This window comes from Etheostoma spectabile, chromosome 14, assembly GCF_008692095.1.
Source record: "Etheostoma spectabile isolate EspeVRDwgs_2016 chromosome 14, UIUC_Espe_1.0, whole genome shotgun sequence".
Lineage (NCBI taxonomy): Eukaryota > Metazoa > Chordata > Actinopteri > Perciformes > Percidae > Etheostoma > Etheostoma spectabile.
The window spans coordinates 15,863,583-15,885,519 of NC_045746.1; the positions used below are offsets into that span (position 1 = coordinate 15,863,583).

A 21,937-nucleotide genomic window follows, 5' to 3' on the forward strand; every position below is an offset into this window, starting at 1 on the left:
AAATAATTTTATGTGGTACAGATGATGCACAAAAAACAAATGCCACCATAATGTACAAAAATGAGCAGCTGTAACACACATTGTGACTAAACAGAGGATAGTGAGAGATACTGTAGTTCATGTTCTGACAGAGAGAGGAAAAATAGATGGAGAGAGAGAAAACCAGGGCAACTATAAATAGCACCTTGGTGATGAGGGGAGAGAGGAAAGGCCACAGAGACACTGAGAGGATGGAGAGACATCAAGAGGGGAAAAACAGACGCAGAAAGAGACCCTGCCTTCACCAACGTGTCGTTCACAACCCAAAACTGATTCTTTTATTCATTATTCAAACAACCAACCATGTGCAACACAGTCATGAACATACTGTAATTATAATAGTAAACCCCAAGAGAACCACATGTACACACAGGTAATTTTTGGCTCTTAGAAACAAGCAACCCATTGCATTTACAAGCTCAAAAACAAAACAAAAATGAAAATGAAGAACCCATCTACCAGCTGGGTAGTAAACAGCTTTGTTGCTGAACACAGAAGATTCCCATCAGAAAGCATACAGGGAGACAAAGCCTAGCGCTGTATAAACTAGATATGCTAGGCGTAACTCTATTCAGTAGACACACTCGCTGCCAGAGCCCTCTGTACAATAATAATGCTAAACAATACTGTGTTTCATTTACTCTTTTAACACGGAAATATCACTGAGTCATATAAGGCCAGAACATGTATTTATCAAAAAGCTAAAAGTGAAATTCAAAGTAAATTTTTTTTAAATTTTTACTTATACTCACTAATAAACAGGCGGGAAGTAGGCTTATCTACGCTTTCTTCTGCCGAGAGTTAAATGACAAGATCCATGCCAATACGATAAATATGAAACAACAGCAATAAGCTAGTTGGCGTAGCTTAGCAACAGGGGGAAACAGCTAGCCTGGTTTCATCCAAAAGTAATAAAAATCCACTTACTGGCCATTTGCATTATGTTTCTCTCTCTTTTTTCTTATACAAACAAAGACTAAAGTGTACAGATGACAATTTGGAGGTGACAGAGCAAGGCTAGCTGTTTCCCTGTTTACAGTCTTTATGCTAAGCTAAGCTCATCGTGTCACACGATGAGTGGCCTGAGTGTCACATTTAGCGTACAGACATGTTTTGGATTGATTGTACTAAATATAATTGTTTGTAATATATATCACATGTTGTTTTAGCAGAAAAAACTCATCACTGAGTAAAATTGATGAAGTATTGTTTTTGTTTTTTAATAATGAACAATAAGGCAGCTGTTCTATTCCTGCTCTGAGCATACGGTATGTGATCAATCAAGAAAAAGTTACTGGCTGTAAATAGGAGGAAGTCACTTTTTTTTTACTACTAAGTTAGCTTTTAAAAGCATTATTAATTGTAGTTTTTAGAAGTTTGATAAATACGTGCACAGATGTATTTAATGTTATGAGTGATAATCAAATACAATGCAGTTGCCAATAATAATGATAATATTAATAATAATAATAATAATAATACCAATAATAATATATAAACTACATAATAAACTGTATTTATACTGTCTCTGTTTGTGTTCATTGTCAACAAATATCATTTTTAATATCTCTGAATAATTCTCTTAAAATAGCATCATCACAGAGACCAACAGGGAAAAAAGGGGAAGCAGAAGGGAAATATTAATTGGTCCAATAACTCACATAGACAGGAGAAAGACAAACAGAGAGAAAAAAGATACCAGAGGAAACATTTCATAAAGCTGAAAGTGCTACAATACAGTATAGGCATTAATATTTTCTCTCTGTCCTATTGGAAACATTCATTTTCAGTTCCTCCTATTACTCCAGAAACCTCATATAGTAGTTCATACAGTAACAATACGGTTATGTTGGCTCTTATAAAGAACAGCACACCTGCTGCTACATTATGGAGACCATACTCATTGGAAATGAACCCTGACTCAATGTGTTACAGTGAAACAACGTCAAAGGAGCACACATCTAGCCTTGATATTTAAGACAAATGGAAACAAACTGTGGATGACATGCAGGGTTATGTTGCCTTAGAAGTCTAATTTCGTACATAAGTTTCACACACAGAGTCTCAGAGTAAAATAGCTAAGAGATGTGCAACACAAAAGGCTAAAAACACTTACTTAATACTTGCGAAAACAATATTTGCAAAGATTCAAATACTTTCATTTAAATTGTCTCCTTTCCTTGTTCTGACAGTAGCTTGTTTGAAAGTTACTGTACCACACTCTTGTAGACATTTTAGGGAATATTCCCACCGACAGCTGGGACACAAGCAATTATTGCACTAAACGCCCCATTAGCTTAAATTTATATTTATCATGCACTATAAGAACTCTGAATGTAAGCAGCTGCATCATATCATCTGATTACTACAAAGCGCAACATCGTCAGAAATCAAATTTGAAGCCAATTTCCAAGTGTCAGATATAGCTGCAAAAAACTAGTGATATACTGTAAATTAAAGAAGACAAAGTCAATGCATGGGTAGATATTGAATGAATAAATACATAACAGATTTCAAATAAATCAACAAACATATAATTCATAATTTATGTATCATATCATCCAGCTAAAATGTCCATGTAATATACTGATAACCAATCTCAAATAAATACTCAGTGTTTGGTTACTAGACAGTTGAGTCTCCGTTTGGTGTGGTAAATGTGTATTGATCACCCCAACAACTTCAATCTGTTTGGCAGTCTCTGTCAGCAATAACACTACTCTTTAAATCAAAACAGTTTCAACATGGCACTGTGTTTTTAAAGAAGAAAACACATGCATACTTGTAGTTGTAGTTGTACTTGTAGTTAAGACTAAAATGTGCATTTAACCATCCAAAAAATAAATCCGCGTGGGCACATTGAGTAGATTTACTTTTTGGAATATTTAAAACTGAAACACACCGCGACCTATCCTTTCATCTAACTACATCATCAGTATGAATTAATCAGCGTCAAATGAATTGTTAATACAAGGAGCTTTGTTTCCCTTTCTGCAGCTCATATTTGGGTGTAAATATTGTGGTTGCTGTGCTAACAGCAAATCTGGGCCTCATTTTACAGCTGCTTGTATTTGGCGTTTGAACATCAGCTGTGATTGGTTGTTTTTGGTTGTCGGCGTGTGTTTGATGGCAGCAGGTTAGGTCAGAACTCAGTGTGTGTGTGTGTGTGTGTGTGTGTGTGTGTGTAGCTGTACACAGAGAGCCAGCAATGCAACAGCAGTTTGTGTGCATTCTCAGTGCACCTCCAAATGATTGAGAGTAGTTAGCTAGCTAATAAATGCCATGATTTCCCATCTGTCTGACGCTGCGTGGAGTTACGGCTCCCAGTCGTCATCGTGGTGCTGCGATGCAATGATGACAACCACGGTGAGGATGGTGCACAGCACAATGGAGGCGATGCCAACAGCCAGGCTGATGAAGGAGAAGTTGCGTGCCTCACGGGAGGCTATTTCCGCCGTCACCATATCTCCTCTGGATATTGCTGTGCGCACCTATGTGGTGCAAGAGGGAGGGGATGGGAGTGTGGGAGAAAAGAGAAATTAGAAAATGTTATGTAACAGGAAGATGCATGAGTGGGAGTAGGAGAAAGTCTAAAACACCATGAATGGATCGATTTCACTGCAGCATAGCCTGAATGTGCAGAAAGAGGCCACTCCACACAACATTAACACACCATAACAACGTATACAGCTCAGACCGGTTGGTCCATGCCTTGTCAGCTCAACTTAACTCAAAGCCAGCTGAGCAGGCCCAGAGGAAAAAATCCATTCAATACCGTTGTGCCGACAATGGTGCAGTTACGTAATGGGGTCTGTTGTGTGCATGTTGGTCAGCACATTCTGCCATTACAGAGGAAAACAACAGGCAGTGTGAGGTATGAGAGCCACTAGACTGAGGCTTTACATTTCTCACATCACGCTCAACTTAACTTAACCAGTATACCAAACTGTGCCTTTTAATGCAGAGGTGGTATAGTTGTCTTTGCTGAAAGTACGCACTTTAGATGTAATGGTGCTGCACTGACCCAAGATAAATTCTCTTTAAATGTGTAATATAAGTGGCAGTTTGCTTCTGCTGCTGACTAGTTTCCCTTATGCTGCATAATTTAAAACAATTGAAAACATATGGTGTCAATATCAGTTATACACTACAGAGTCTTGACTATTTCGTCCTTGATGGGGAAAGGCCAGAGAATAAAACAAGAAGCCACATACAAGCTAATTTTGACACAAAATATACATTCTGTTTGAAAAATCCCCTGTATTAACACAATTATGTGTACAATAAAAAAAAAATAAAAAAACTTTAGCAGCAGAGGAAAGGTCAAGGGATCACCAACGTCATTAGGATTCAGCCTCTGGACGCCATGACTGTCTTGTACAAAATTACGTGGCAATCTATCAAAAAGTTCTTGAGATAATTCAGTAGTGGACCAAACGACATGATCATCCCTAAAGTCATGGCGCTAGCATGGATACAAACATGACATTTTCCCCAAAAAACTCAATCTTAAAGTTACTAAAATAAGTGTGATTTATAGTATCTTACTTTTCTGCATACTATAACTTTGTATATCACAGTGTCTTTCTAAAAGACAGTACACTTTTTAAAATAAAAATTAAGGGCAAATTGACTCTAGAATCCAGGTGACATTATGTTAACAAAACTCAAAGATCAAAAGATGAATGACGTAGTGGCATTAACCTGCACTGCTTTGATAATCGCAATGATGCCTGTTGGCCAGAAGCAGCAGACGGTGGTGAGCACGGCGATGGGCAGGTAGTCGTGTGGCGGTCGACGGTCCATTAGGGTGATGCTGGGTGGCATTTGCATGGGATAGTTCTGGCCCGGTAGAATCCCTGGGTGGCCTCCTCCGGCTGGCATGTAGGGTTGACCCTTAACAGAGGAAGAGAAGAAGACAGAGAGTAAGTACAAGTGCTATTTAAAAACGGAAGAGCTGTTGTAGAGCAGCTTACAAAGCACTTTCCACTCCAAAGACACAGGAACAAGGTGACACACTCAAAGAGGAGGACAGCTGCATGAGCACCGTCTCTGTTGTATTGTATGTATTAAAGGGTTGTGCATGTTGTAGCTTTATCAGAAATGTCTAAAAATGTATGATTACTTTGTGAGATTACAGCTAGCCTGCAAGATGGATCAGTGGGTTTGCTCTTGATTACATTTTCCCCACCCTCCTGTAGTCCCATACACAAGAATGTACGCACACCAAGATCAATTATAATGCATTTTTATTACACTGGATTTTGAATGTTTCATTTTAAAATAGACTGGTGAGGTGGAACTCTTGTTTTCAATTCAGTGCTCTTGGTGGTGAGACATATGTTAGCACAAAAGCACTTTCAGTTTTGTAATGACTTAATCACATTTTGGGGCCTAATCACACCACTTTCAGTTTACTTCAGGGGGTTGGTGTGGATGGTTTTATCTATTGTGTAAACACTTGTTTTTTACATGAGCTAAACTCAAAGATCTAGGGCTTTATCTATGTACACAATAGGCGTATTTCTCTCAATTATTGTTCACAAATCTGGCTAAAATCTGTGTTAGTGAGCACTTATCCTTTGCCGAGAAAATACCTCCACCTCACAGGTGTGGCATATCAAGATGCTGATTAGACAGCATGATTGTTATCGAGTGGCCCATGGTGGCGTTGGGGTTATGGTATGGGCAGGCGTATGTTATGGACAACGAACACAGGTGCATTTTATTGATGGCATTATGAATGTACAGAAATACTGTGACGAGATCCTGAGGCCCATTGTTGTGCCATTCATCCATGACCATCACCTCATGTTGCAACATGAGAATGCCCGGCCCCATGTTGCAAGGATCTGTACACAATTCCTGGAAGCTGAAAACATCCCAGTTCCTGCATGGCCAGCATACCCACCGGACATGTCACCCATTGAGCACGTTTGGGATGCTCTGATCGGCGTATACGACAGCGTGTTCCAGGTCTCGCCAGTATCAGCAACTTTGCAAAGCCATTAAAGAGGAGTGGACCAACATTCCACAGGCCACAATCAACATCCTCATCAACTCTATGCAAAGAAGATGTTGCACTGCATGATGCACATGGGGGTCACATTTTAGAGTGGCCTTTTATCATGGCCAGCCTAAGCCACACCTGTGCAATAATCATGCTGTCTAATCAGCATCTTCATCTCGGCAAAGAAGAAGTGCTCACTAACACAGATTTAGACAGTTTTCTGAACAGTATTTAAGAGAAATAGGCCTTTTGTGTACATTGAAAGTCTTACATCTTTGAGTTCAGCTCATGAAAAATGGGAGCAAAAACAAAAGTGTTGCATTTATAATTTTGGTCGGTGTAAATAGTCCCTTTTTTGTGTTGCAGAAGTTCTTTTTGTTTGTCCTATGTTGTTAATCATCTCACAAAGGTAAGAACATGTCATTTATGTGATATTCTATTGTTTTTAGGCTCAATGTCTTACACATATCACTTTGAATTAACCAGTGTTTGAAATGTGTCATACAAATAACGTTACTGTAGCCTATTCGTTACTGTAGCCTATTCGTTACTGTAGCCTATTGTTCGGCAGCACCTGAACAATCCCGGAAGTGGAACGACGTGGATATAGACTACCTGTCAGTGAATATTCTACTGGAATTGTCTGGTTTGTCATTCAAAATCAACATTGATCACACTAGCTGTTACAAACATTACTGAAAACCATTTTTTAATCAAATTCTTAGAATAAAAAACATACTACAAGTTGCTTTAAACCTTGTGTTGTCTTCCCGCTTCCATGCAACTTCTTGTCCTCCCGGGTTAACCCTCTTTTAGAAGCTGTTTTTTTCCAGGGTTTCTTTTGCTTTTTTGAGGTTTCCGTCGCTTTTTCCCCACTACCACCGAATTCACCACCAACATCAAATTACTACCACTAATTTTACAATATTTTATAATTCATGGTCAATAAATCACATTTATATAAAATAATACTTACTTTTTTAGTTTAAAAAAGCTGAAGTTATGAATTATTTTGACAAATAGTTACGATTAAGTGGATGATCACAGACTGTCAAAGTTTAGTCAGAATACTGTTTAGAAACCATTTCATTTTTTTTTCCATTGCTATAAAATTTCATAAAACACCTAAAATTCAATGAAAGTAGTGAACTGATCATTCATTTTACTTGTGAAGAGCATTTTATGGAACCATCCATCTTATTTTGGGGGCAATTAACTTGAAAGAAAACCATATTTCTGATATAGCAACTTTGAAACCGGGTCAAATTTGACCCGAGGACAACAAGAGGGTTAAATTGTAAAAATCACATCAACATCATTGACAACATAATGCAACACATAAAATAAAGGGAGTTTTTTCTGAAAATGATTTACTAATTTCTGTTTCCTGGAAAGAAGTACTGTATGTTGTTTTGTATATTATATGTAAAACTAGAGACAGTGTTTATTTGGTTAATGTAACTGGTAACAATAGAGATTTTTTTAAACGAAATTCCTTTGAAAATCAACACCTATACCTATACATGTACAGTATATACATTAGAACAGAGACTGATGTAATTCAGACTTGTACCATCTATAAAAGCACTTTACACGTCTCGGACTCACCGATGCCATGGGGTAGACTGGTACGTAAGCTGTGCAGGGCTGCAGCTGAAGCGGGTAGCCCGGATGGATGTATCCTACAGGGGCATGAGGCATGGTGCCTCCGGGGCCCTGGGTCTGGACCGCGTAGCCCTGCGGGGCGCCCTGGGGACCCAGTGGGCCGCAGTGGAACTGGGTTTCTTGGAGATATCCATCTGAGCCTGGAGGAGGAGGCGGAGGAGGGTAGTTGGGTTGGGTGCCCGGTGCAGGCTGCATGTTGGGATGATGAGGTACGTTTGGGTCTTGCAGGCCGGGGAGGTACGGAGGAGGCTGCATGGTCTGACGGCCAGAGTCATCGAGACCTGAGAGATGAAGAGGAAGAAACAGAAACAGATGTAAGATTTGTTATCGAACTCAACCACTGTTACACATTTGTTTGTATGTTGAATGTAATATGTCTTATCTCACTGTTGAGGAGGGGGAGAAACAATTACACAGACCTCAGCAAGACTTAAAACAGCATTCACAAAGACAGCAAACCCTTGTAGTGTGTGTGCTAATGATGACAGTGATTGACATTTTCATCTCCAGAGAAGAAAGGCCTGCTCTCTCTCCTTCTCCCTTCAAAACAATGTTTATCAGCAGTTAGAAATGTGGCACTTCTATGCGCCTGGGTAGCTCACCTGGTAGAGTGCGCACCCATATACAAAGGCTCAGTCCGCGACGCAACAGCAGCAGATTCAACTAAGACCTCCGGCCCTTTGCTACATGTCATTCCCTTCTCTCTCCCCTTTCATGTCTAAGCTGTCTTGTCAAAATAAAGGCCTAAAAATGCCACCCAAAAAAATAAAGGAATGTGGCATTTCTGAGATGGAAAACTTAATGTGTCTGAAGCATCCTTCTGCGTTTGAACATTTACATTTGATGCTCACACCTCTGCTCTATTTGTGTTTGTTTAACATTGAAAATGACTGATGGGGTGCTGTGTTTTCACAGCAGGGAAGTGGCCGAGGGTACGGTAATCCAGTTTGACAGGGACATGAGGAGGGAGGAGGAGGTGAAGATGGCATTGGATTGAGGTGAGGATGGAGGAGTAAGGATTTGATGGGACAGAGGAAGGAGATAGCAGGATCCAGTTTGCAGAGCAGCGGAGTGATGAGTGATGACAACTTGTGCTCGGGGACTTGCTTTACATAAGAGTCCCCGACTCCGTCACAACTAAGAAGCAGGACAGGGACCAGAAACTGACAAGAGGGGAAAGGAGTGAACAAGAGGGAAGGGACACCTTTGCAAGGGCATGATGTGCCATCAATTCAAGAGTAGGCTTGTGAGGGTTGCGGCGTTTTAAAAAAAGGTCATATAAACAGTTTTCCAGATTGGATGTCTACACTACAAAATGGGGAAAGTACCTGAGCTTTCTAGAGGGAGAGTATGATGTTGTCATTTTTTAAATGTGTTTTATTTGGTTTATAGTTTATTGTCTAGTTTGCTATTTTGTTGCACGGTCTTGAATATTGTAGTTGTGTCCGTGTCATCTTTTTTTCACCATTCATCCAACATCTGTCATAGGATTAAACAGGAAAAAGAAGCTAGGGAGTGGTAGATTTTCAATTTAAAATAGGTAACATGTGATATGTTCTAAACATTGGCTTTAAACAACACTTACAATACAGCAGGTGACGCAGCAGGTATTTCCAGTAAAAAAAGCACCAAATTCACAAATAAAAGCCAAGCTGTAGGTGTATGCTGCCAGCTGCTAGTGATAAAATAGATGGATAGCTATCATGCGTCATTAATCAAAGTAAAATGACTGATTTATACATTTTTAGAAGTAATTTAACATTTGCTTTTTGCTCCTCACTTCCTAAGACTAATAGATTAATAAAAAACAATACAATATAATTACTTTATTGTCATTGCACAGAATAGATAGATGAGATATTCTACTTCTGGGTATTGTACATTGTTGAGTTGTAGTGGCTCAATATACAGGTAATACTGTTGGGAATAACTATGTACAAGGAATATAAAATGACAGATTTATTCAATCATATTGAGCTATAATACCTTAAAAATTGGGCTAACTGTCCCTAGTGATCCAACTCTAGCTAATATGTTGTTACACATTAGTTGTTAAATACTTGAATAGCAACGTTTTAGTTGTTACAATTGAAATGTATATTTAAATATTTACTTTTACAAAAACTAATAAAAACTAGTTTGTTTGGTCAAAGCATACTCAACACTGTGCATACTGGGGCCTAAAATGAATGTAGTGATGTTATTATACACCTGTGTTTGACAGGTCAGGTCAATTTTATTCATACAGCCCAGATGTGCAGGGCCCTTTGTGTCAACAGATTATTCTGAAGTGAAGAGTAGGAAGTTAAACTAGTGCCCTAATTATTAACATATTAAGGAACAGGATTAGAGACATTTTGTTGATAGGTAAATAGATTAAATGTTATAAAAAGGTTGTTGGCCTATTTAATATTTAAGATATCCTTTTCTGGTGACAAAATAATCCTGACTGTATTTAGCCTTTTAGAGAGCTTTTTATTTAGCCTTGTAAACACAGTACTGCAGGTTTTCATCTGTTATTGCAGGTGTAATTTAACCCCAGGTTAGAGTGAAGCCGCAGGGGGAACCATGACAACTGAATGAATATTCTTTCAAATACATAACACTGAGCTGTACTGTATTTTACATTAACCAAACCATTCCCACTAAGACATCTGCAAGGTATCATGTCCCTACATTATTGACAATGTTCTGTATCCTCATGAGTAACATCATACTGTCTGTCTGCTGTTGTTCTATTTTTTTTTCATCAATCAATGGCCACACAGGGTTGATTAACACACAAGACAACAGTAAGGTTTACAGTCTGCAGTCACGTGTAATGTAGCAGTGCAACTTTATGTTTTCCATTATGACCTTTATTATTTTATTCTTTGCTGTAAAGCTGCTGTTCGAGCGCCTTCATTGGCACTTTAACATCCTAAAATGGAAGCGAAAACTGAAAAGACAAGAAAGAATTGCTTTTTTGTGTGAGTGCACGTTATAGATTATTAATTAAGGCGGTTAAACACGCGCAAGTGAAGGCGTGCACGCGCACAGAACACCCACACTGATGTCTGTATAGTCAGGAGTGATGTACGTATAGGCCTGTTATTAACCCCATACTAAAATTGTAAAGTGGCCTGTTACATAAATATAAAAAAAAAAATCCTTTTTAATTTTAAGCAGTCAAATATATAAAAACAACCTGCTTGTGATACAAATACAATCACATAAGGTTTAATAATGTCACTTTAAAGTCTCCAATGAGGAACCCATAGATGTAATAAGAGGCCCTATGGTGCTTTTGCTCGCCGGTCTGCTCCCACAGCGGAGCATCCTCCTATAGAAACACCGCTGTGCAGATGAACAGCGGAGGGAGATGTTGACCAGAGGGGAGCGGGAGAAAAAGATCTCGGCAGCCTGCTATGTATCCGCGGATGAAACAAAACGATGCCAATTTAAAAATTAACCAAATACTTACATCTTAAATAGGGTTAAGCAGAAGCGACTTAATTAGGCTGCCAATTAGGCTTTAAAATACGTCACATTTTACACAATTAAAACAGCTCACCGTGTTTTTCCGACGACATGCCTTCCGATCTTCTGTCCTCCACTTGTGATTTTACTCCAAGCTGGTGGTGGGAAAATCCCTCCTTTCGTGCGCGATGATGCAGACTTTTATTCCAAACAACCCATCCTCACGATGTCTTCATTTTAAAAAAACACCCACGCTTTTATTATAATAACTTCCAAGTGTTAGAGTAAACCCAGTTCTCTTCCAGCGCACAGTGCTCCTCCTCTCCTTTCTTTGTGCGGTTGATAAGGTTTCTCCACTAACCCGTCGCCTTACATTGAATTAATCAGACTCAAAGCTATCGTTGTCTTAAAGCGACAGCCCGGACTGCGAAACTGCACATGCACTGTGCTGGATCATCTCATCACAGCTCAGCAAACAGCCACGGATTTCTTTCCTCGCGTGACATTTCACCACCTCAGTTTTTCCTCAGTTGGCAGATTTTACCTTGAGCCTTGAGGTGTTTACAGGATGTCAGAAAAACCAGGAGAATACATTCCTATAATTTTAATTTCTACAAATATCCGAGATAGACACACATTAAGTAATTTTGGACTACAGATTTTTATTACTGTACAATAAATTACAATCCAGATTTCATTCCCACGGTCTGTACTTTTGGTCTGTTGGTTAAAATCCTTTTTTATTTATAGCAGACAGTCAGCACATCATTCCCTTTTAATGGTCAGGAGTTTTCATGTAAACATCAACATGTTCTATAGGCACATACAGCAATTGTTAACATAAACCATCTCTTTACCTCCCCCACTTGTATCCCCATCTTTCTCACACCATTCGAAACAAAGAAACTCTTGACTGCAGGCAGATCTCTCGTTCACCCTTCTCTCATTCAGTGGGTGTAGAGGGAGGCGGTGAATACGATGTCCCTGCGGATGGCCAAGGACGCTTTCTCCATCTTGCTCCCCAGGACGGAGTCTCCCACAATACGGGCGGCCTGTCGCACCTCCTTCAGCACCTCGTCCAGGCGCTGGATGCAGCGGACCACCGTGCCCTCCTGGACGTCCGTCAGCTGGGCGATCTCTGCGAACGGCTGTGATGGGACAGCAGGAGCGAGACAAGAGGAGGATGGATGCCAGAGAAGGTGAGACATGACATGGTGCGAGGGTGAATGATGCAACAAGCAGGGAAAGAGTTCAGAAGGAAATACATATTCTGTCTTTTCATTTTGCAAAATCTGCTGCAGTGTATTTTAAAAAGTAGCTTGAACTCATACTTTGACATCTCATACAGTATAATAAAAAATCTATTTAAATATATCAATTGGAAAATAATGAGCAGATTATTTGATTATAAAAACAATTGATAGTTGCAGTTTTAATCTTAATAGATTATCTGATTAATGACCTCTGACAACATGCCTTTTCATTGTTAGAATCAGTGTTTCATGGATGGATCATGGATTCTGCGTGCTTCGTTATAAGGCCACAAGCTGGCAACAAATATGGCATGTCTCAGGTTAAAGGTCGTCTGTAGCTTCATGCCAGCTTGCTTGAGATCTCAGGAGGAGGTGAAGTTGAGTGATTTTTGAACTGGTTTGGCCAGTATTTTTCTTAAGAATAAGAACAGACCGCACAGCTTATATTTACACCTAGCAGAGATCTTAAACACAACACAAGAAACATCTAACAAAAAACTAATCTTGATATGTAAATATGGTTTAGTGCCGTGAGTTCTCATTCAGATCCAAAAAGCAGTATAATACAAGGTGTAAATGGGGTCAAAAGCAAGTGCAACAACAAAGAGTAATCCCTCACCATGCCTCTGGCCCAACAGTACACCACCTCTGTCAGGCCAAACTTGAACTGGCCAACAAACTCCTCAGCTGTCTGTGGTATCCCACAATCCCTCTGCAGCTCTCCGATACGCTTGGCCACCGACAGCACCCGATCAATGCCCTGTAAGAAAAAGACAAAGAGAGAGGTGAGAGAGATAGAGAGATAGTGAACATATGGGAAAGCGTAAGTTATGCTTGAAAGAGATTTTAGTATTACAAGCGGCCCTTAAATGCATTACTTTTGCTTCTATGTGATGTTCAAGAAATCTGTTTTACAAACCCTACCATGGTGCATCTGCTCTCCTATTGCAGCTCTACAAAACTTGGTTCATCACTAATTCAAGCCCTCGTAAAGCACTTTCATGTATCAGGGGCCGTTCACAACACACACTGACACAGCAGAGGGATGTTTGACAGAGTCAGACGAGAGTAAATTAATAACTGAGCGAGTGACTGGGATGAGTCAGGTGAAGTGCCCTTATTGTCCTTTCTGCAGGGAGAGAATGTAAAATGTGACAGCAAGAGCGGGTGTGAGTCACCCATGGAGGAGGCAAAATCTGTACAGTATGTCAGTACACACACATCATTACTGTCACTTAAAATGTCTGTGCTTTTCATGAGATACAAGCACAAATGAACCACTTCCTCCTTACCTCCTTTAGTGTGTTGGTAATGTGTGGCTCCACCTGTGTGTTCTGTGTAAAGACCAAACAGGACAGCAGAGCGGCGCTATCCTCGGGCGCCAGCGGGCTCAGGACATTCTCGAACAGCAGCTCGGTCAGCAGCAGCTCGTGGCTGCTGATCTGACAGGCTACGCGGCCTTTCAGCTGCACGGCCCCGCTGCTGTCGACGTACTGGAGGGACTGCAGCACCTGAGGCAGAGCAGCGGGGAAATAAACCTCTCAGTGCGTTTGTTCAGTCAGCATCAATCGAGCTGAATCGGGCTACAATTAAAAAACTACTCCTCTTTGAAATGGCAAAACAGTCTTTAAAAAGGTAAAAGTTTCTAGGCCAGACTAAATCATATCTTGAAAATAAAAACGCCCTGACAGACAGCGAGTCAAACGTCTGATCCAAACCTTGATCCTCTGGTGGTATTCAGGCAGGAGAGACAGAGACTGGTCCGACACCAGGAAAAGCAGCTGGTCCAGCTCCTCCTGCACACTCATCCTCTCCTTGACACGAGCAAACTGACACACACACACACACACACACACTAATTAACTTGAGCAACTACTGTAGCACTAGACCTGATTTCAGTGCAAGAAAATAACCAGAGAGAAAAAAATTGCCTATTGTACATTGGCAGCAGAGAAGAGTGGATATTTTACAGAAACCCACCAAGGCCAATAACTGGATACTAATAGCTTGCAGTGTAAAGCATACTGCAGCAACCACCGCTTTATATTACCCACAATGCTTCATAAAGACAAGAAAGCGTGTATCTACAGTGATGAGAAGACAGTGACACTGCAAGTAAGCTTGTTATCTTGCAAAGTAACTAAAGCTTTTGTGTGTGTGTGTGTGTGTGTGTGTGTGTGTGTGAGTGAGTAAAATAGTTTAAATGACACACAGTGAGAGAATGATAAGCTGCAGCTATGAGCCTATATATGGGTAATTATTGAAACAGTCGGCTCCGATTCTTGCATCTTATCTCCTCATCTAAGCTGCCAGGAAGACAGGATACGCAAACACAAAAGCAGAACTATTGTGGTGGAGTTTCATGTTATTATTTTGAAACTAGATGAGAAATGATGAAAGTATAAAAGGAAACTGATGCTGGGAAAAATAAAGGGGGCATCAGAATGAGGCCAATTGTTAAGTGTCTAATGCAAGGGTATGGTGTCATCAGCTGTATAAATGCATAATGAAACACTTGCCTCATCATTTATCTGCATCGGACATATCAAAAATTTTAATCACTCTCATAAAGAACTTAAAAAGAGCGCTCTCTCTGCAGTTAAACACATAAACCAACAAACACACCTGCTCTGCAAAGGTGGGTGAGTGGATGCAGTTGAACTCTCTGAGGATGTCTTGCAGTACACGGACCCTCATGGAGTCCTCCACCACATCGACACTCTTCAACTGGAGGTCGTTCACGGGGTCAAGGGTCGCTATGCCGCTGGGGTTGGCCTCGGCCAATCGCAGGAGCTCCTGGGTTGCCGTGGAGATGGCTTGGCCGGGAGGGTCAAGCCTGAAGTACGAGAGGGTGACTGCTTTTATTTTGCAAAAGGGCTGGTTTATGTTTGTTGGACTTTAAAGCTTTAAGATGCACTTGGAAGGGGGTTTCTTTTAAACAAGTTGTAAACAAGTGTATACTATGTTTCTTGGGTCTTTACTGCCCCCAACTGTCAGTCAGCAGAGTAGCGTAAAACCCATTGTAATAGAATGAGAGTAGAATGGCCATTCACATTCAAATCAACATAGCATGATGGTCAAAGCGGCGGCTTTCTGTTCTACTCTCATTCTATTTCTATGGGGAAAGCTCTCTCACACACACCTGAATCGCGGCTGTTGCCTCTTGTTGTAGTTGTCAATGATCCTGTCTGGAATCACTTTGAGGGTTTTTACTGTGATGGCTGAGATGTCCTGAAGCTTCAACTTCTGCACCGTGTGGCTGCAAGGGCCTGACAAAAAAAAAAAAGGAGCAAGGGAACCATCATACATGCTTACAGTTCTGTTACGCTCAATCGAAATGACTCTGTGAAAGCCTCATCAAAATGACTGAAATGTAAATGTACGTCATGTCTAACCTTCAGGTATAAAGAGAGCTGTGTTGTAGAAGTGAGGGAAAGTGTTGTTGTTTTCTTTTCCTTCTCCTTCCTCGTTACCCTTCTCACAGATGACGAGAGCTGTGAAGGTGCGATTTACAGAGTCACTAGACACCTGGCATTGAGAGAGGACAGGAGTAGATATCAAGAGATGGGTGTAGAAATCAAGAACATGTTGGGTTTTTTTTTTCCATGTGTGGGCCTTCACTGGGAGCTCCTGTTTCCTCCCACAGTCTGAAGACATGCAGGTTGGGTGACATTAAAACTCTAAACTTCTTGCAGGTGTGAATGTTTGAGTGTGTCAGCCCTGCAACCGATTGGTAATCAATCCATCTTAATTGTTGCCTGGCCACTGCATGCTGGCATCGGCTCAAGTCCTACACAACCCCACTGAGCATCTTGGGTGCCTACTAAAGTGACTTACTTAGTTTTATATTAGTTTTATATTAGTTGCTTTATTTTCTTATGTTTAGAGACGTATGGGATTGTTTGACCTGTACCAAATGACCTTAAGAAAAGCTTTGCTAAAATTTCGGTGCCGGACACGTATCCCTTTTGTCAATAATAGTATGTTCCTCATCTATTTGCTGCTCTTTAATTTAAAGTTTCTCAACTCAACGATTTATGCAGCCATCTCAGCCAGGTCTCCTTTGCGAAAGACGTTTGCAACAAATGAAGATTGAATAAATCAACCAATACCTAGAAACTAGGGTTGTACAATATGAGGAAAATGTCAAATTGCAATTATTTTGACTGATATTCCAATTGCGGTATGATTCATAATATCGGAGGGAATGATCAAAAATGTATTATGTCATAAAGTATGATTTTTGCAAGAATCTGTCCCAAACAAAGATTTGTTCTTTAGTCTTTGGATACAATTTGTAGGCCCAGGAAGTCTCTGCAGCACCACAAAACTTAATTCAGAATGTTTTAACACATATCTTGTCTTTAACAAATATTGAGACCCCCTGAGATTTGATTATTCCACGAGTCTATACTGCAATTTTGATAAAACTGAGATTAATTGTGCAGCCCTACTATAAACTCCTCAGAACATCAGCACTCTAGTTTATTTTCCACCACTTGACAGACAGTATGTCAGTCTGTTAACGTTAAATGCCCCTATCAATAAAAGAAAAATACATTGATGCTTACTATTACATATTGTCACTTTGCAGGGTTTTGGAAAGCAGTTAATTGATACGAGTACAGTGTGATGAGTCTTCCAGAGTGTTCATGTCTTTGTCTGCTGCTACTCTTCTCCACCATGAACAACACACACATTAACGCACACCTACCTGTAGGATAACTCCCAGGGCGTTAAGATGCTGCTTGTTGTTCACCAACACAACTCGACCCACAGACAGAGCTTTCAGCCCGTTGACAGACTCCAGAATAGCGCGCTAAAACCAGAGACAGCAGTGAGGAAATGTAGAAAGCAGCAGATTAAAGCTGTTCGAACATGATCTTTGTCGTGTTTACCTGAAGGGCCTCAGTGGTGGTTCGTAGCTCCGTCACAGTGTGGTAGTAGGGCAACATGTCGGACAGCTGGCCTTCTGTATCCAGAGGAGGCAGAGAAGACAATATCTTCTTCAGTTGGCTGATCCTCTTCTCATGGGCCTACAGAGGGCGGAAAAAGAGAAGGAAGGAGCAAGGTGAGGAAAGGAAGAGCTTTCACAAGAACATTGTCAGTTGTCGTGACTCAGAGAATATGCAAGAGAGGAGCGAGGACATCACTTGTTGAAACTGCAAGTAATGTTTCTATGTTGTCTACTTACAAATTTTTTATGTTTACCACACAGCATTTATGATCAATGATTTATGTTGTTTTTCTGCAGGTGTACATTACCTGAGTGTCCCTGTGGCTTTCAGAAAAGCTCCTCCTCATCATGTCGGTCACGCGGAGAGCTTCAACTCGCAGCAAGTTAAGGATCATGGTGTAGGTCAGTCTGAACTGGGACTGGAGTGTGGTGGGTTTACCCTGAGCCAGATAAAAAAAAAAATGTCAGTAAAAGAAAAAAGCACAACTAAGTGGTAAGATTTTCCATATAGCGCTATTAAGGCCATCTCTGACACCACTGCTCTGAATCTATTTCAGGATTAAGTCATTGTTGGTTATGGTGTTTTCATGGGATTTGTTGACAAAAAGGAAAATATTGAAAATTAACTAGACTTATCCTTTACTGCAAGCAATTTCATTTGCCTTTATATTTAAATCCACATAAAGTTTTCCAATGTAAACTTACCTTGAAAATAATTGGGAAAGAAGTGAGCACTTTTAGTCAAGAAGATAAAGCTCCCAGTAGAGAGGGAGGAGAATTATTTCTGTTGATGAGCACATTGAAATCAAAAGATTTTTCCCAAAGTGGAAGTGAGTTAAAGAGCCCACCCAACTGGGCTGTCAAATATTAAATGACTAACTTGGCGTGTAACACCTTACCTTGAAACACCGCCAAATATACAGGAGGCATTGCTTTTAAGAGATTATACATATCTTGCAATTTTGACCTTTAGCAGAAGATTTGATACCACATCAAATGACATAGTTTGTTGTTTGATAACCTTACCAGCATCATCACACGCAGATCGGACATCTCCTGAACGCCGGCTTTACACAGAATGATGACAGTGCCTGTGGCGTCCAGACCTCTCCTGCCTGCTCTGCCCGCCATCTGAATATACTCACCTGAACCAAGAACAAATTCAAAAGATATCAAAAATAAAATATTTCCATAAGTTGGAATGCGGAAACTACCGCCCGATAAGTGTGCTAAATATTGATTATAAATTATTTACTGCCATAATCGCGCAGAGATTGGAAAACATCATGCCGTGATAATCCATAAGGACCAAACAGGCTTCATCAGACAGAGCAGAAGACGCAGGATAACATCAGAAAAACTTTGCATATTTTAAATCATGTAGCTCAACAAAAAATAGAGACTCTTGTACTGAGTCTGGATGCGGAGAAGGCCTTTGACTCGGTCAGATGGTCCTTTCTCTACAAAGTTATGTCCAGGTTTGGGTTCCACCAGACCATAATAGATGTAATTGCTGCTTTATACAATAAACCATCTGCTAGGATAAAAATTAACGGAGACCTATCTGACCCTTTTACTTTAGAAAGGGGTACGAGGCAGGGCTGCTGTGTTTCACCGCTCCTCTTCGCCCTTTTCATAGAGCCGCTAAGTCAGTGGATAAGACAGAGGTCGGACATAGCTGGAGTTCACATGGCATCCGGGGAACAAAAGTTGTCATTGTTCGCAGACGATTTATTGTTAACCATAACAAACCCAGCTCGATCTCTACCTGTACTTATGGGGGCGATCGAGGAATATGGTTCACTCTCGGGTTACAAAATAAACGTTACCAAGACTCAGGTTTTAACAATAAATTATAATCCACAGAACAATGTTAGGAGCCTGTACAATTGGAACTGGGAAGCAGAATCCATAAAATATTTAGGGGTCACATTGCCCAAAGATTTCACTAAGACTTTTGAAGTCAACTATGGGTCCCTAACCTCAAATCTAATCAGACATACAGAGATGGAACTGATCCCTTTCTCAAATTATACTCCAGAGGGAGACGGTCAGAAGAACATTCTCCCGCGCTTCCTATATCTTTTTCAATGTCTACCTATCCTGATATCAGAAAGACATTTCATAGAGTGGGAAAGATTAATACTCAGTATATTTGGCAGGGAAAAAAGGCAAGGGTGAGGTATAGTACACTGCAGTTAAAGAAAGAAAAAGGTGGTTTGGGTCTTCCTAATCTACAGGTTTATTGCCTTGCAGCTCAATTAAGACCTGTGCTCTGTTTATGCTCTCCATCTTACGACGCAAGGTGGAAAGATTTGGAAGGAACAACAGTGGAAGGAAAACCTTTAATATCAGTATTAATGGACAAAACTTTACAAGAAGGGCTGAATATACCACATGGGTCAATATTACACACTATGCTGGATTCTTGGAGTAAGGTCATTAAAATTTGTAAATTGGGTAACCAGATAAAAATACTCAGATGGTGTGCATTTGATTCAGCGTTTAAACCAAACAAGATTGATTGGAGATTTAGAGGTTGGATCCAAAAAGGATTAACCACCTACTATAGCTTCACCCAGAAGGGCGTGTTTCTGAGTTTTGAGGAACTTCAGAGATCTAAAAGGTTGGAGAAGGACGACTTCTTTAGATATCTACAGGTTAGGACCCATTTCAATCAAAATATAGGTGACAATTGGGAAACAGCCAAACCAGGACTTTTTAATGTGCTTCTATCCTTGTTGAAGTCAGGTTCATGCACGAAACTTGTTTCCATATTGTACAATGGTATCCTATTGTCTAAACAAGGTGACACAAAATACATAAGAAGCAAATGGGAAAAAGAAGGAAATTTATCAATCTCAACTGAAGTCTGGGACAGATTAACAAATTACACTGGATGCCTCGAGCTCAACACACTGGAGGCTGTTCTGTTGGAAAAACCTGTTGTGTTTTTTTTGAACTCCAGTTCAGAAAAAAACATCAGGGCAGCGGAGACACATGTGAGACTCTTGGAACAAACGGGGCAAATCATCATCACATCTTCTGGGATTGTCCGGTTATTAAAGGTTTTTGGAACAAATGTGTTCCCACCTGAATAACATCTTTACTGAAAGGATCCCATGTAAAAGTGAATCCCTATACTTAGGAACATTTCACTTGATATGGACTCTGGAAGATAAAAAACTGCTGTTGGTGCTCCTGGCAGCAAGCAAAAAGGCATCACTAGAAAATGGTTGAAGCCTGAAGCCCCTACTGTTGAGAATGGTTCAAGATTGTACAGGACATTTACATTCTGGAGAAGATATCTTTTTCTGTCCGAGACCGAGGGAATTATTCTTCAGGATCTGGTCTAATGGACAAACTATATAAATCAGTAATTCCGTGGACTAAATATGTCTACTACTTGCAATTACTGTTTCTCTGTGTATTGTACTTTGGCTCAGGATTATGGCAAATTTCGCTCTTGATTGGGTTTTTCCCCTAACATAAGAAAACTCAGACCAGACCCTTCATCCCCCCCACTCACTCTTCTGTTATGGATGTTCTGTTAGTATACTACAAAAAAAAAAAACAAAAAAAAAAAAAACAACCTGGTTGGGCTTATGTTTTTCATTCTCATACTTCCAATGTGGTGGAAGCTGGATTGTACAAAATAATTGTAATTTGCCTTTCCAAATAAAAAATTATTAAAAAAAATATATTATATTTCTGTTTTCCCTCAAGTGCGACTCATCCTCAGAGATAAACGAACTCAGATGAAAGAGAGGAAACGCAGACAGAGACGGAGAGCGCCAAACCTGGCAGCAGATTTCTAAAGCCGGTCCCGTCGTGTTTCCTGATGCTGTCAAACACCACAGTCCTGGCAGGCATGTTTACTCCCATCGCAAATGTCTCTGTGGCAAACAGCACCTGAGAGATGCAGGAGTGTTGTTTTAACCATCTGTGGGCTAACGTGTATTTGCAGATTATTCTTGAAATAACACATACATAGTGTCTCTATCTTTTTGACAGTACTTTTTGATAACTTCTCTCCTTATTAACAAACCATTTACACTCACCTTTACGAGACCTCGGGAGAAGAGCATCTCAATGACCTCCTTTAGAATCGGCAGGATCCCGCTATGATGGACTGCTATTCCCCTCTTCAACAGTTCCCTCATGACCAAGATCTAAACATGGCATTTGTATGTGTTACCATTACATATTGTAGTTGTCTTTATTGTTCATAGATCATTAAGATTTAACTTTATACAAATAGTTCTAGGGTTGGGTGTGCCGATTGACTAAGACCTGAATTTAAAAAAAGAAGAAAGAAAAAAAGCTATTTTTAGATATGTGCTTTGAAATCTATTTTATTTTTTCTATGTGTACATGCTTTTGGGGTATTATGATTACAGTGGGGTTTGAAAGTTTGGGTACCCCAAGCAAAAATTTGTATTAATGTGCATAAAGAAGCTAAGAAAAGATGGAAGAATCTCCAAAAGCCATCAAATGACAGATTAGACATTCGTATAATATGTCACAAAAAGTTATATTTTATTTCCATCATTT

At 40.1% G+C, this 21,937-nt stretch overlaps 2 protein-coding genes across 2 annotated transcripts in view; both read right to left on the bottom strand.

Moving 5' to 3' along the window:
* Positions 1-291: 291 nt before the first annotated feature.
* On the bottom strand, positions 292-11,695 carry prrt1 (proline-rich transmembrane protein 1). Its single transcript, XM_032535729.1, has 4 exons — positions 11,268-11,695; positions 7,658-7,995; positions 4,744-4,935; positions 292-3,530 (listed from the first exon to the last, which is right to left on the bottom strand). Exons 1-4 carry the CDS (start codon positions 11,284-11,286, stop codon positions 3,354-3,356), a joined length of 726 nt encoding a protein of 241 aa, XP_032391620.1. The 5' UTR covers positions 11,287-11,695; the 3' UTR covers positions 292-3,353.
* A 245-nt stretch (positions 11,696-11,940) lies between these two features.
* The window catches only part of skic2 (SKI2 subunit of superkiller complex), a 17,177-nt gene continuing 7,180 nt past the window's right edge, over positions 11,941-21,937 (bottom strand). The window contains exons 17-29 of the mRNA XM_032535714.1: positions 21,445-21,555; positions 21,184-21,295; positions 18,410-18,528; positions 17,692-17,823; positions 17,325-17,462; positions 17,141-17,245; positions 15,822-15,954; positions 15,569-15,695; positions 15,052-15,262; positions 14,145-14,255; positions 13,719-13,937; positions 13,046-13,186; positions 11,941-12,321 (exon numbers count right to left, since the gene is read on the bottom strand). Coding sequence (XP_032391605.1) covers positions 12,121-12,321; positions 13,046-13,186; positions 13,719-13,937; positions 14,145-14,255; positions 15,052-15,262; positions 15,569-15,695; positions 15,822-15,954; positions 17,141-17,245; positions 17,325-17,462; positions 17,692-17,823; positions 18,410-18,528; positions 21,184-21,295; positions 21,445-21,555 — 1,860 coding nt within the window. The 3' untranslated portion in view covers positions 11,941-12,120. The remainder of the gene's footprint in view (positions 12,322-13,045; positions 13,187-13,718; positions 13,938-14,144; positions 14,256-15,051; positions 15,263-15,568; positions 15,696-15,821; positions 15,955-17,140; positions 17,246-17,324; positions 17,463-17,691; positions 17,824-18,409; positions 18,529-21,183; positions 21,296-21,444; positions 21,556-21,937) is intronic.

What these genes read in the sequence shown, in the direction of transcription:
- prrt1 (XM_032535729.1), bottom strand. An exon ending in CAGTCTACCCCATGGCATCG is followed by an intron (nt 4,936 to 7,657) that starts GTGAGTCCGAGA and finishes TCCTCTGTTAAG; the next exon opens with GGTCAACCCTACATGCCAGC. An exon ending in CGATTATCAAAGCAGTGCAG is followed by an intron (nt 3,531 to 4,743) that starts GTTAATGCCACT and finishes TGCACCACATAG; the next exon opens with GTGCGCACAGCAATATCCAG.